Below are 13,653 nucleotides of genomic sequence, written 5' to 3' on the forward strand. Positions count from 1 at the left end.
AACTAAAGAACTGCAAATTAAGATAAGATAAAATACATCACTTCTGAATTGTAAAACATTTAATAATAATAATAAAAAATAACAATTGAAGGAAAATTACTATTATATATATAATATTAAAAAAATAGTATATATATATATATATATATATATATATATATATATATATATATATATATATATATATATATATATATATATATATATATATATATATATATATATATATATATATATATATTATTATTATTATTATTATTATTATTATTGTTATTTTTTTTTTTTTTTAATGTTCCCAGAGCACAGAGATTTCCTCTGTATTTTTTTCTCCTGAAGAAAGTTTTCTTTTTCTTTTAGTTAGGCTGGAATGAAACCTTTTTTTTAAATAATAATTTTAAAGGTTGATATTATAAGTTTCCCTAAGAAATTATAATTTTATAATTACAAACCATGTGCTCCAATCACATGCATGTACCTCCCTGAATGCATTATTATTATTATTATTATTATTATTATTATTATTATTATTATTATTATTATTATAATTATTATAATTATTATTAATATTATTATTATTATTATTATTATTATCAGTGAGATTTCTGAAGATACACAGGTAATTTTCATTTCTGTCAGCTTTGCTTTTAATTAAATAATTAATAAACTATTGTGGCGATGTGTTTAAGTTTTGTGGCAAGTAACCATGCAATAAACAGGATAAAGTACAGCCAGATGCCTGTTTTAACAGAATAAAGCCCTTTAGTCTTATACATTGAGGCAAAAAACCTTTTGGGCTTTGTTCTACCTAGATTTTCAAAATATGCGCATTTAGATTTGTTAGCAAAACTAGAATATCACATAAAACATTTGCTAATAAAGCCAATTTTTCTACCCAATTTTGGAGTGACCAAAACTGTTTTTCTGTCTATGTGGTGGTCAATCTGCTGGTTTGTCCATTATTGATGTCCCATAATACCCATTTTAGTGTCACACTGTGATAATGAAAACTATATCACATAATTTTTTGATGCGCATGCTGGGTATTATTCTGTAATTGTGTTTCCGTTGTAGCTTATGTGCATTTTTTCTTCTCAGTTAAAAAAAAAAAGATCCTACTCAGATGTGCACATACATTTTTTAGCTTCATTTTTAAAATTGATCTTGGTGTAAAAAGTAGTAAAAAGGCTAAACTTGTATTTGTAGTTTTCAACATTTAATTTTTTTGTATGCACTCTTAAAACAAAGCTTTTAGTCTGGTGGGAAAAAAAAAATTGGGGAAGTTATTTTGAAACTGTTTTATAAATCTCATTATAAACTTGGCGCTTTCAAAAGCACATTACAAGTGACTTAAATTCTATTTGTAAGAAGAAATCCAAAAAGCACAGGCACTGAAACCAGTGTCATGAGATGTTTGCAGGAAAAAAAAAATGTTATGCACACATTACATATAATGCACTTGCGCTGTTTGGAAACATAAAACTGTTTATCTTGATTTACTGATTTTAGGTTTGGGTTTGAGTAAATACAGTTCTAAACAGAATAATAGCGAGTGCATCTGTCTGATCAGCAGGATGTAAAGCCTAAAGAATGTAGCCTCCAAAGCTTAATAGCCCTACAGAAGATTAGTATCTCAGGTGTCTTCCGAGATGGAAAACATCACTCTTTTATCCTATAGAGGAGGTTGAAGGACGTGTTTCTCTGATTAAACTGATAGGTGAGTTAGTGCTTCTAAAACTGCTGGCAGTGAATTCACCTTGAAATCTTCCCTGCACATGGTCTTGGAATAAATTTAAGATATATATATTTATTTATTCACAGATGGCCTATTTAAAAAAAAAAAAAGCCATGCAATAGCTGAAACAAGAACCCTGTTTAAATAAGTTTCATATTTATGATGCATGGGCGGAAACCATACAGTGTTACACATAATATTATAATATCTATAATAGAAAAATTACAAGTAAATTATCTACAGATCTTACAGGAAACTGTTAGCATTTTGATTTTAATGAAAAAAAAACTTTCATTTGTTAATCTTGCTTAAGAAAGTTGTAAAAGACATCACAAAAAATATGCTTATTATATAGATTTACTGTATAGCATGACAAACATTTATAAATCTGTTTATGAATCTGTTTTATTTGTTTATTGGAACTAGAACAAGAAATATGGTAAACTAGAAAAAAGGTAAATTTAGGTTTTACTGTTGGTGTAATTTATATGAGGTTGTATGACAAGACACTCAGGATATTGTGCAGATATCCAGATTATACAGTAAATAGTTAAAATATGCAAGCAAAACAAGATTAACGATTTATTATAGGCTAATTATGAGTAAATCATTACGTATTTGTGTGTGCTCATTTTCATCTTCAGATTTTGTCATTTAACATTCATTTAAAGTATGTTAATCTTTATTTGCTTGTATATAATCGTAAATCAGCTTATACATTTCACTATTCATGTAAAACATGATAATTCAATATGCCAAAATTACAAAACCCCATCCTGCATATATTTATCTTATCACTTACAGGCCCGCAGCCAGCCTGGTAAAAGGGGTGGTACTTTTTTCTCAAATAAGTGGACCGTTTTGCAATTATACCCCTTGTCAGGCACGTGCACACATAGGGCTCAACCTGTGCAGTGCACATTCCCTTTTTAGTGTTGGATAGAAAGTGCCCTTCTAAAATGATCTGAAGTGCCCCAGCGAACACCCCCCAATCCCCCTGCCCCTATTTTGACACCTAGTTGACCCTTTTTGTCCGTTTTAGCCGAAATAGTATTAAATAAATTTTAATATGGTCTGTTTTTTGTACTTCATACCTTTGCACTGGTCATTTTTTTGTTTTAAGATTGAACAAAATTTACTAGTAAAATGTTTTTTCAACAATACAGTAGCAAAGGTTGACTTCTCTTACGTCAGATTGTATGTTTTCCTGCTCTGCTGAATGTTGGATTCACACCGAAGTGACAGCCAACAGAAGACTCTGCTTGGTCTTAAAGCCTTTTGCAATGGGTTATTTTTACTATGATCGCACAGCAGCCAAAATAGCACAAATGAGCTCATGTATGGGGAAAAATTCGGGACCTTTGTCAGTGAGGGATGGAATTTCTGTAACCCAGCCTGCCAACGCCTCCCCCTCCCCACTTCCCTACTAAATTGTGAGACCATTTCATTGTGGTAATGTCATTGGCCCATGAACATTTCCTTCTTGTTATCAAACTATTTCAAAACTCAATCAACAGGCAATTCAATCCTTTCTTATTGTCAAAACAGCTATCTTAACATTATTTATCAATATGTGTTTTTTTTTTCTTTTGGATTCTCGGAAGCTATAGAAATTAAAACTGTAATACAGGAAGGGCGTTAGGACCATTGTTTTTGTTTACATCCCTCAAAATGGTCTATATCAAGACAATGCTGCCTTGCAAACACTGTTGATGTTATTTAGTTATTCACATAACTGTTGCCAGACTGCATGGAGAGCATAAAAACAACAACACTTGTAGCAATAAACTATATCAAACTTTAATATTGATATTTCACATTGAGGCTTCAAAATGATGATATACATGTATAGAACTAAACAACAAGGCAGTCTATAACCTCATAATTTACTATATTAAATTAACTGTCCTCCGAGAAGAAAGTACAAAGCTATTGGATATCACAAAAAGAGAAGAAGACATCAGAATATATTTGTACAGGTACATTGATTCCCCCCCAAAAAAGCTCCCTGGGAAACAGACAGGAAGCAGCCCTCATGCTGTGCTGCCATAGATGGAACGACAAGGTTGAAAGACTCAGCAGGGCAGCGTGCCACAGCATTCAGCATAAAAAGGTAAAATTTACAGAGCAGTCATTTATGTTCAGTTGGAGGTATAAAACCTCTTGACCGCAAGATTCTCTGAAAGCCTTTGTCATTTTTTTTTTTGCCTTTGCCTTTGTAATGTGGTTCAACTCACAATACTAATATATAATTTGATGTTGGAGGCTTTACGTATTCAACAGTTCTTTTTAAAGAATTGTTCAATGAAGTATTCTTTAACCTCATAAGGCCCAAGGTGTTTTTACATGCACTTTTTTATTTCTCATTGCTATTTGTTCTTATTGGAAGCTGATTAGAAATAAGTATTATCTTTCGATATGATGTGCTTTTAGAGAAAAATGATGTCCATATATGTAGACTCGTGGTCCGAATTTACATAAAACACTTCCCTGACTGTTTTGCAATGCACATTTAACAGAAAATTCTTTTGAACATGTTTTGACTATCAGAGAGTAACATTTTTTCTCCTTTTTGGACAGTTAAAAGTAGTGTTATGGGCATTTTATTTACTGCAAAACAGTTGCAGGATGACACTGTATGTCTGTGACAAAATATAAAACATTCAAAGTGTTTTAAACTGCCACTTAAGAGCTAAAATGAGCTGTCCACGTATGTGGCCACTAAGCCCTGGAGGTTAAAGAACCAACATGGAAGAACAAATCACACATCCCCCTTTTACAACATTTATTTTGAAGTGTTTAATGTGGACTTGGTTCCAGTAGTCCAGCAACATTTTAAAGCATGCAAATCTCAAGTTCTAGAGTTTCTTTTTTTATTAATCCAGTTTAAATCTGCTCACAAAACATTTTCACAATAATTTGCATTTCCTGCCAATTCAGCCTAGGGCTGCACGATATAGGAAAAATCTGATATTGCGATATTTTATTCCCGTTATATATATATTGCAATATGAATACAGTTTCACCAGATGACTTCAGTTCCATTAAAAGTTTTTCTGTAGAGTCTAATAGTATTCAGGTACAGAAATTAAATAATCACACTGCAAAAAGTGCTTTTCTGACTAGTCCAAATAACTGAAATGATTTGTCTTTACTTTCCAAGATAATAATAATAATAATAATAATAATAATAATAATAATAATAATAATAATAATAATAATAATAATAATAATAATAATAATAATAACTCCTTACATTTATATAGCGCTTTTCTGGACACTCAAAGTGCTTTACATGTTTTTGGGGGGGATCTCCTCCACAACCAGTGTGCAGCACCCACCAGGTCAAATTTAAGTTAATCTTAAAACAAGTCAAATAATCTTGCTTTTGGTTTGAATTTTAGATTTTTAGACTAGAAACCAGTCAAAAATTCTCAAATGGAATTCAGACACATTCACCATTCATTTACTTTCTTTTCGACTTAGTCCCTTTATTATTCAGGGGTCTCCACAGTGGAATGAACCACCAACTTATCCAGCATATGTTTTATGCAGTGGATGCCTTTTTATCTGCAACCCATCACTGGGAAAGATTCATACACACTTATTCACGCACATACACTATGGCCAATTTAGCTTACCCAATTCACCAACATGTCTTTGGACTTGTGGGGGAAACCGGAGCACCTGGAGGAAACCTATGTGATCTTGGGGAGAACATGTAAACTCTACACAAAAATGCCAACTGACCCAGCGACCTTCTTGCTGTGAGGAGACATCGATATCTACTGCGCCACTGTTTTGCCCCTAATTCAGACTCAACACTACATATCCTGCGATGTGACTATTGGGAATGTGCACATTGTGATTTCAATGCTGGAAAGATCCATTGTGCGGCCCTAATTCAGACAACAGCTGGATGATCGGAACAGATTTACTGCTTTGCATCTGTTTGGTGGCTTCTGCATGTTGATACACATCCAGCTTTACTCTTTTTCTCATTTAATTCAGTCTGTTTCTACTCACTTGTAAAAACTACTAATTTTCATTATAAGTAAATACAGTTGAAGTCAGAATTATTAGTCCCCCTTTCAATTTATTTATTTATTTTTTAAATATTTCTCAAATGAGGTTTAACAGAGCAAGGAAAATTTCACAGTATTCATTTTTTCATTCATGCATTCATTCATTTATTCATTCATTCATTTTATTTTCTGCTTAGTCCCTTTATTAATCAGAGGTCGCCACAGCGGAATGATCCGCCAACTTATCCAGCATATGTTTTATGCAGCGGATGCCCTTACAACCACAACCCATCAATGGGAAACACCCGCACACTTCCATTCACACTTATAACATATCACACCCAATTCACTTGTACCACATGTCTTTGAACTTGTAAGGGAAACCGGAGCACCTGAAGGAAACCCACGCGAACACAGGGAGAACATGCAAACTCTACACAGAAATGCCAACTGACCCAGCTAAGGCTCGAACCAGTGACCTTCTTGCTGTAAAGCGAATTTTCATAGAATGTCAGATAATATTTTTTCTTCTGGAGAAAGTCTTATTTGTTTTATTTTGGCTAGAATAAAAGCAGTTTTTAATTTTTGAAAACACCATTTTAGGAACAAAATAATTAGCCCCTATAAACTATATTTTTTTCCGATAGTCTACAGAACAAACATCGTTACACGATAACTTGCGTATTTACCCTTACCTGCCTAGTTAACCTAATTAACCTTGTTAAGCCTTTAAATGTCACTTTAAGCTGTATAGAAGTGTCTTGAAAAAATCTAGTCAAATATTACTGTCAGCATGACATAGATATAATCAGTTATTAGAAATCAGTTATTAAACCTATTATGTTTAGAAATGTGTTGAAAAAATTATCTCTCCATTAAACAGAAATAAGGGGGAAAAAAACGTTAGCTAATAACTCTGACTTCAACGGAAATTACTTATTTATCTAATCTTTCATTTCACGTGCTTAAACAACAAAATTCTGAGACAACCTAATTGTTTTATGGTTAGTCCACTTAAATTTGTTAAGCTAACTTAATTGATTTGTGTTGGGACAATCTGAATAAATTGTGTGGAACCCTACATTATTTACACTGCAAGAATACAGAATTTATCTAGACCATATTGATTGGCTAAATATTGTCTTTTTCTTTGTGCCTGCTAATTTACCTTAAATTTTCAGATTTACATTATTTAGGTTTTTTTTTTTTCCCCCATATAATTAATCTACACTAAAAAAAAGACCTTTACTGCTTGTTCAAACTACTTATTTAGAATGAGCTGAATCAACACAAATGTTTATATTTTAGGAAAACTTAATTGTTTGATATTCAGTCAAATCCACTCAAATTTGTAAAAACAAGTCAATTTCATTGATTTGAGTTGGGACATCATGAAGGAACGCAACATTTTTTACAGTGTTTCGTTTTGTCTAAATATTTTTTCATGCATACTATTTGTAATTTATTTTGACAAATCAATATTTAGTGACACCCAGAAAATTCCAACATTATCAAAAATGTGTAAAAATATTGTAAAACAGGACAGTTTTATCTTTAATTTTACCTCACCTTTGCTTTTGTTAAAAGCTTAAGTAACATTTAGGGTAATATGCAGTTTATAGAGTATTATTGAGTTCATTATTCTTTCATTTCATCTTAAAACTACATAAAAAAGTTGTACATTTATTTTACCATTTACAATAACATGTTTAAAGGAAAATAAAACACTCCAATTTAGTCTGACCGACTTACTATTGATAACATTTAAAGCTGCCTTCTATGTTTTCTCTCAGAGGGGTTGAATCTTTCTCTCACTGAAGTCAATTTTTTTAAACCACTTACAAACTCAGCTTATTATTCATGTCCACTGCTTTTTCTTGAAATATTAATTGTATTTTCATATGCATAGACATTTTATATTCAAAAAACATGGTCACTAAAAGGCTTGATGAATTTGCAGGGACACTTAGTGTTGATGCATTGTTTACCATCTGTTTGCCGAGCATGCTGACAGAAATTAAAGGCACCTGCCCACCCTTGCTTTTCTCACAGCTGGAGGACAATAAATGCCTTGCTTCTAATAATGCGACTATGGGTGAGGTGCGCTCAGCTTGCTGTCATGTTATTAGTAGCAATCAACGACGGTCAAATCAGGTGACTTTTTGGAGGTTAGAAGGGACAGGATTGCTATAAAATCTTCTTTTATGATTTCTTGTACACTGCTGCCTTTATTTTAGTGTTCTTTTTATGCTTTGCAAATTTATTATCCTCAAGTTACCCACTGTAGGTGAAAAGTCTATTCATCTAAAATGGAACATGATTGTGTTCAGGGTGTTAATTATACATTGATTATCCCGAGAGTAGTGGGTTAACTTTTTTGGTACTTAGCTTGTGTAATACATGCTTCAGTGCATCAAATGTATGCATTTATTTCAATTACATATAATTTATTAATTAAAACGTATTTAGGTTTATAGTGTTTTGAGGTATATTTAGTGTATTCTGACCTACAGTAACCTCTGATTAACTATTACAGAGGTTACTTTAGGTCAAACTCTAAAAACGTTGCATCTAATTTGACTTGATATCTAGATACAAACAGCTATTTTACTGGAACACTTACGATGTCTATCTGTGCTCTGCAGATTCAGACTGTTGATTAAATTAGTTTTCTCATTGATTGGTGTGGTTGTGTTTTTACATTGGTATGAATCATTATACGGGTGGCAAACGTATATTAATATTATCCATTACTTGAATTATAAACATTATCATTAAGATACAGATCAGAGAAAATAATTTCTCTCAAATGGCTGACCCCCCATACATCTTGTTTTGACATCTTTCAGGGGGATCGAAGCATACTCAATCCCCCACAACCACCATGTAATTCACAACCTGATTGGGTGTAAATGAGACTGGATATTACACATACACACAAAAAATAGTCAGGCAACCTAATTCATGCCGCTTTTTTTTTTACGTCTCAAAGTCAAATAAACATGTTTCAACTTGTAATGTTTTTTTTTTTTTTACTGTAGTCTGTTACAAATGAACATTAGGAATCGATGTATTTAATAAATTATTTATTTTAGTTAACATATTCTGGCTATTTTTTAGATTACTTAGCAAATCAATGTAGGTTTTACAGTGTAGTTTTGGGGTAATCAGTTATTTTGTTACTGTAATCTTTGACCAGTGCTGGACTAATTCTAGTCTGTTACAGATTGGATTGACTGATAAAACATTAGATGAACAAACATTAAAAAATCTTTCAGCTTGAAAATACTATTGTTCAAACCTCCTAAATCAACAATTAGTAAATGTCACTGGATATGATGCAGACAGTCTTATTTTTTACAGCTGTACATCGCCAGTGTTTTGTAGCTTGCATAATTTTTCAACCCATACATCTCACATGTTACAGAACATCCGACATAGGCTCATTCTGAAAACGTAGCCCTATGTACGTTTCTGGAGATCGCAAATTATGTAGCCAGAAGTACGTATGGCTCGTTTTTAAAACGAATGATTCGGGGCGGTATGACTCCGTTCCTTTTCGGGCTTACCAGCTGACTGCTTACCTCCATGTGGACGGCTTTTCCACTATTACCAGTTTGTCCGGTTAGCTCGTCATATATGGCGACGTACTTGAGAAGCATAGAGGTGTTGACCACTAGGACAGGGTTTGAGTCCATTGAAGAATGGTTCCAGAAAGCAGGTAAGATAAAACAAGTAAAAACTGTGAAAATGTGGTAAGATCGGAAAATGTGGTAAAAAAAAATCAGGATATGGCACTTTTTCTAGGCTGCTTATTAAAATTCTTAGTTGGGAAGTGAGTGGGCAGGTCAGTCGGTGCTTTTGAAAATACTATTGGTTGGGTTTAGAGAAGGAGGAGGGTGGGTCAGTCATTTAGTCAGACGACAGCTGCCTTTGGTGAATTTAAGCGAGAACAGCCGGTGCAAATGGCATACGTGAGGGAAATTTGATATTTCGAAAAGGTACACTGCGGCCTCTGGTGGATCCGCAAAAAACAAAAACCGAAGAAAAAAAATGTACCTCCAGGGACATATTTGGTGGTCTCCAGAAATGTATATAGAGCCGCATTTTTTAGAATGAGCCATGTTGAGAACAACTTGAAACCTGGGGTTTTGTATAAAAGTGATGAAATTGTCATATTTTTTTCACATGAAAATGTCCAAAACCATAAGCTTTTTGTGTGTTTCAATTGTTTTTTGTTTTATTTTTTGTTTTATTGTCATTTGTGTGCTTGTTTTAAGGGGGAGAAGTGTTTTTACCCAAAACTAACATGACAATTCTATCTACTAGAAAGTTTAGACATTTTCGAAAGGTTAGCATAAAAAGAAACTGAATATACATTTAGGCAGAATGAACTTCCATTGTGTGAAAACTATGTTATTCATAAAAAAGTTATTAACTGGTAAATTCCTAATTTTTGCAATCTGATTACATAATCCAGATCATATTTATCAGTTACAACCCCACAATTTAACTTTATGCCACCATGCGTTGATTATCACTGAGAAATAGTCCGTATAAAAACGGCAGAAATAAACAGCAAACTATACAATATATAAAATATGAATATTGATCGTATTCACAAGTGGAGTATTCATCGCTCTTTGATAATGATTACTGTTTTTTCTCCTTCATCAAGCACATTTTACAGCAATAATAAGATCTACATTATAAAACATCTCATGAAGCTTTACAACCATTCTAATTTCACTTAGTTGCCGTCATTGCAATTTGACTTAATTGAAGTGACTGAAAAGCTCCTCCGTGAGAGCAATAAAGAATTCATCAAAAACACCTCTCAGCCTCCGTGTGACTGCTTAAGTCCCTAGAGAGACATGAAGGATACGAACAGCCTACAGCACCAGGTCAGGTCTCTCGGCTAGTTTCAAAGCTTCGTGCATGCTGGCTGCCGACAGTTTGCGGTTGATGTTCCGATATCGGCAGCGGATGAGATTGTGATAGGTTGTCCTGAGATCTCTGTTGAAGAATGCATAAATAAAAGGGTTGATGAGCGAGTTGGCATAACCAAGCCAGAGTAGTGTCCTCTCCACCCACAAAGGCACGCAACTACACTGCAAGCCACAGATGAAGGGACGTGCCGTGGACAGCAGAAAGAAAGGCATCCAGCAGACGGCGAAAGCCCCTACAACAATCCCGAGTGTGGCTGCTGCCTTCTGCTCTCTTTTAAAGATGGAGATGTTTTTACGGTCACTTTTGAGAAGGCGAGAAAAGCTCACACACTCCTCCACCTCCCGCTGCAGTTTCAAGGCCGCAGTCACACAGTTCATGCTTTCCTCATCTTCTGCTTTAGGAAAGCCAGCGATTGTGTGTTTGGCAGCACTATCTTTCGCCACCCTGTATATCCGGTAGTACATAATGAGCATCACGGACATAGGGATGTAGAAGGCCACGGCAGTAGAGTATATAGTGTAGCCCAGGTCCTGGCTGATCAGACACACGTTGTCGTCGTTGACATTCTGGGCCCATCCGAACAGTGGGGGAAGGGTGATGGAGGCAGAGAGAAGCCACACAGACAGCACTATTTTGGCCATGCACTTTCCACTCTGTCTCACGGGATACGTCAGTGGCTTAGTGATGCCCAGGTACCTGAGAAAATGGAAAAGAGAATGGCAAAAATGAAAGGGGAAAAAAACTGACCTGTTAAAGCACATCAGTGTCAAAGAATGCATAAAGTGTTTTTCTTTGTTCTTTGGAATGTAACAATTTAACCCACTGAAAAGAACAACACACTGAAATACATTTGAAATTCTGAAATAAAAGCTTAAATAATATAAGCATTAAAGTAATATTTGTTATGTTTAGTTAGGAAAAAAAGGGTTCTGTGTGTGTGTGTGTGTGTGTGTGTGTGTGTGTGTGTGTGTGTGTGTGTGTGTGTGTGTGTGTGTGCGTGTGTGTGTGTGCCAAACCAAAATATTCATTCAGATAATAATAATATACAAAATAAAGTTAAACTGCAGTTTCTTTTAGTGGAAATGTACAATTATTTTGATTTAATCAATATAAATGACACAGGTTAATAATATTAATAATAATAATAATAATAATATATTTATATAAAGTTAAAACGTTTTCCTAATTTAGATGTTTCTGTCTTCATTATGCTGCTGCATCTTTGCATTTTACAAGTTATATTATTTATATATTATTTTTGCATTATATATTTTTATTCGGTAGGTGGAAATGTACAAAGCCTATTGAATTATTTAATAATGTAGCATTTAAATAATTATATATATATATATATATATATATATATATATATATATATATATATTATATATTTATATATATATATATATATATATATATATATATATATATATATATATATATATATATATATATATACTACAGACTGAAAAAAAACATATTTATTTATTTATGAACTTGTATTACAATAAAGTTTTGTCTATTTGGTCAGTTTTTATCTTACAGGTCGGAGACTTACCTGTCTATGCTAATGACACACAGTGTCATTATTGAAGCGGTACAGCACATCACATCCATGGCTATAAACACATTGCAGAAAACACGACCGAAGATCCATTGTCCTCCTATGAGATCAGTGATGCTGACAAACGGCATTACAACCACCGCCACAGACAGGTCTGCAACAGCCAGAGAAACGATTAAATAATTAGAAGGTTGCTTCAGTTTCTTCACGAAACACACGGAGATGACCACCAGCAGATTCCCGCAAACTGTCAAAAAAGTGAGCATGGTCAAAACCCCTCCGATGAGCACTTTCTCAACATGTCCGTAGCTCAAAATCGGCACCCCGCATCGGGTCCCATTGTCCATGAAACTTGGAGTCGGCAAAGTTGTAGTGGTGTCGTGGATCTTATTAAGAAAGCTCACGTCCATCACTTCAGATGTCAAACTATTCACGATTGACTGAACGCGATCCTTCGTCAGTGCAGAGATCATGTTGGCTGTTGAGAGCTGTCCTTGGTTCTGAAACAATGTTGCTCTGATTATCCATCAGATATACAATCCCCAGTTAATTACGTGACATTTTATTGCCACAAATATACATTAGTTTTCTCTCTCTCTCTATCTGGGAAAAACGAAGAGCATCCAACACGCAACGAGCCATACAACTTGCCAACGTGAATAGAACGAACCTCGCGCTCTTCGTGGCTTATGTTTTATTGGCGTGTGGACTGTGCGCAATGACGCGAGGTGTTTATGGGAGTGTCCAGAAGATTGACTAGTGCTGAAGTGTCTGCTCTCGGAATGCGGGGTTTTGTGACAGCACGACAATCGTCCTGAGAATGAATGAGACAAGTCATACATGACAATCTCATCTGCGTTATTCATGAAGTAGATTACAGCATCCTTTAATGAGAAACGTGGTTTAGTGTGCAAACAAAAAAGTTATATCAGGCTACTTAGATGTTTTGTTGAATGCGTAAGTAAGTGTGCAACAAGAGGTTAGGTTAGGAGTAGGACATGCAGCTACCAGCAGTTACTTAAATGTCTAGTCATGTGACCATTTAAATCAATACATAAATAATAGACAGTCTACCTGTATATTAATAATCTGTTTGTTGCAGTTACTTATTTCATTTTGAAAAAAAAAAAATGCAAACACTAAAGTGGTAAAAAACGTGATCGCTAATAATGAGTAAATATCAATATTAATAAAACAAGTACAAGTTAAACATTAAATATTTAAATAAAAGAATAAAACATACAGGTTATAAAATAAATATTTTTGTAAAAGCCTACTTGATGCTCAACTTCTGTGTTCTCTTGATCTGCCTTAACCAGTGATTAGCAAATCAAGTATTCAAAATGAAGTATAGCCTTATATTGATGAAACTTCATGAAATA

At 33.9% G+C, this 13,653-nt stretch overlaps 1 protein-coding gene across 1 annotated transcript; it reads right to left on the minus strand.

Moving 5' to 3' along the window:
• Positions 1-8,720: 8,720 nt before the first annotated feature.
• Positions 8,721-13,453, minus strand: htr7 (5-hydroxytryptamine receptor 7). Its single transcript, XM_003199584.7, has 2 exons — positions 12,266-13,453; positions 8,721-11,403 (listed from the first exon to the last, which is right to left on the minus strand). The coding sequence occupies exons 1-2, from the start codon at positions 12,742-12,744 to the stop codon at positions 10,650-10,652; spliced, it is 1,233 nt and encodes a 410-aa protein (XP_003199632.2). The 5' UTR covers positions 12,745-13,453; the 3' UTR covers positions 8,721-10,649.
• Positions 13,454-13,653: the final 200 nt, after the last annotated feature.

The sequence above is a fragment of the Danio rerio genome, chromosome 12 (genome assembly GCF_049306965.1).
Source record: "Danio rerio strain Tuebingen ecotype United States chromosome 12, GRCz12tu, whole genome shotgun sequence".
Taxonomy (NCBI): Eukaryota; Metazoa; Chordata; class Actinopteri; order Cypriniformes; family Danionidae; genus Danio; species Danio rerio.